The sequence below is a fragment of the Chiloscyllium plagiosum genome, chromosome 45, assembly GCF_004010195.1.
Source record: "Chiloscyllium plagiosum isolate BGI_BamShark_2017 chromosome 45, ASM401019v2, whole genome shotgun sequence".
In the NCBI taxonomy this organism is placed as follows: Eukaryota; Metazoa; Chordata; class Chondrichthyes; order Orectolobiformes; family Hemiscylliidae; genus Chiloscyllium; species Chiloscyllium plagiosum.
The window spans coordinates 6,476,843-6,478,408 of NC_057754.1; the positions used below are offsets into that span (position 1 = coordinate 6,476,843).

The 1,566-nt window shown below is 62.0% G+C and overlaps 1 protein-coding gene across 1 annotated transcript; it reads right to left on the reverse strand.

The window, feature by feature from the left end:
• Positions 1–6: 6 nt before the first annotated feature.
• On the reverse strand, positions 7–1,221 carry LOC122543997 (neurexin-2-beta-like; the record flags this gene model as incomplete). Its single annotated transcript, XM_043683006.1, has 1 exon — positions 7–1,221. A coding segment is annotated over one exon (1,188 nt), but the record flags the coding sequence as incomplete, so codon positions are not given.
• Positions 1,222–1,566: the final 345 nt, after the last annotated feature.

Genomic DNA, 1,566 nt, shown 5'->3' on the forward strand with positions numbered 1-1,566 from the left:
ACACACCCCCCTCTGTCCCTCTCTGCCTGTCCCTCACACATAGTACTCCTTGTCCTTGTTCTTTCTGCCCTTGCTCATGGCCTTAGCGGTGACGGTGCCAGCCCCGGGGGAGGAGGAGGACGGGATGAGGTTGTTGGCCGCCGCCGAGGAGGAGGAGGAGGAGGCAGCGGCCGGCGGCGGCAGCTTGTCCTTGAGGGCGGCGCCGTTGCTGTGGGCCGAGGCCGGCCCTCCCCCTCCTCCGCCGCCCAGGCCGCTGCTGATGTAGTTGCGGCCCTGGTCCACCCGGTAGGACGCCTCGTCGCGGTTGCGGTACTTGTACATGGCGTAGAGCAGGATGAGGATGCAGAGGGCCGCCGCCGCCACGATGCCCACCACCATGCCCGTGGTGCTGCCCGACTCCCGCACCACCACCTCGACCTGGCCCGGCCTGCCGCCCGCCGCCGCCGCTCCGCCTCCTCCCGTGGTCGGAGGCTCCACTCCTGCAGTGGGGACGGGGCGAGAGGTTAATACCGAGGAGGAGGAGGGAGGCGGAGGGTGATGGCGGGCCCGAGTCCTCCTCTCCCCGCCACCGCCCGCCAACACAACCGTCGGCTGAGCGGGAGGCGGCCGAGGGTCGAGCTTGGCCGCCGGCAGCTTGCGGACGCCGTCGGTGACCAGTAAGGTGATGTCGGGAGGCGGCCTGGAAGGGGAGGAAGAGGAGGAGGAGGAGGAGGAGGAGGCGGCGCCGCCATCTTCCACCCCCGGCCTGGGCTTTGAGAGTCCCCGGTCTCCCCAGGCGGTGCGGTCCGTGACCAGCGGCTGGGAAGGGGCGCCGTAAAAATCCTCGTCGTCGCTCGGCGGGAAGCTGGAGTCGAAGATCTCGCCCGAGCCGTAACCTGAGGAGGAGGAGGAAGATGGCGCCGCGCCGCCATTTTGTTCATCTCCTTCATCGTCGTCGTCGTCGTTGTTGTTGTCCCGGTCGGTGACGCAATCATCCGGGCACTGGTCGGTGACGCAATCATCCGGGCACTGGGGAGAGCGGGGAGGGGGAGAAGGAGGGCGAGCCGCCGGCGCCATCTTGGAGCCCAGGCTCGGCGAGCCCTCGGTGGACTCCAGGAGGCGGACGAACGGCCGGTAAGTCGGCGCCGGCGCCACCACCGGGTACGGGGAGCGGGAGACCGTCGAAGGGACCTCGAGCGCGTCCTCTGTCAGGATGGGCAGGATGAGCTCTCCCCCTGAAGAGAAAAGAGAGAGAGAGAGGGGGAAGGGAGAGAAAAAAACAACACGCGAGAAGTCAGCGCCGAAAGAGAAGTTTTTAAAAAAGAGAGAGAGAGCAGAAACATTTTTCCTCCTCCTCCTGCTGCTTCTCTACTCACAATCTCAAAACTACTTCTCACGAAAAGAAGGAAAAAAAATAGACAACAACGAAAACACTGACCGCTCGCTCTTTCTATTAAATTCTCAAACCTACTTTATTTTTACATTAATTTTTTTTACATTAAGCCTTCTCTTTTTGCATTCAACTCTCTCTCTTTGCATTAAACTCTTACATTAAACCTTCTCTCCCTTTTTTACATTAAACTTTCT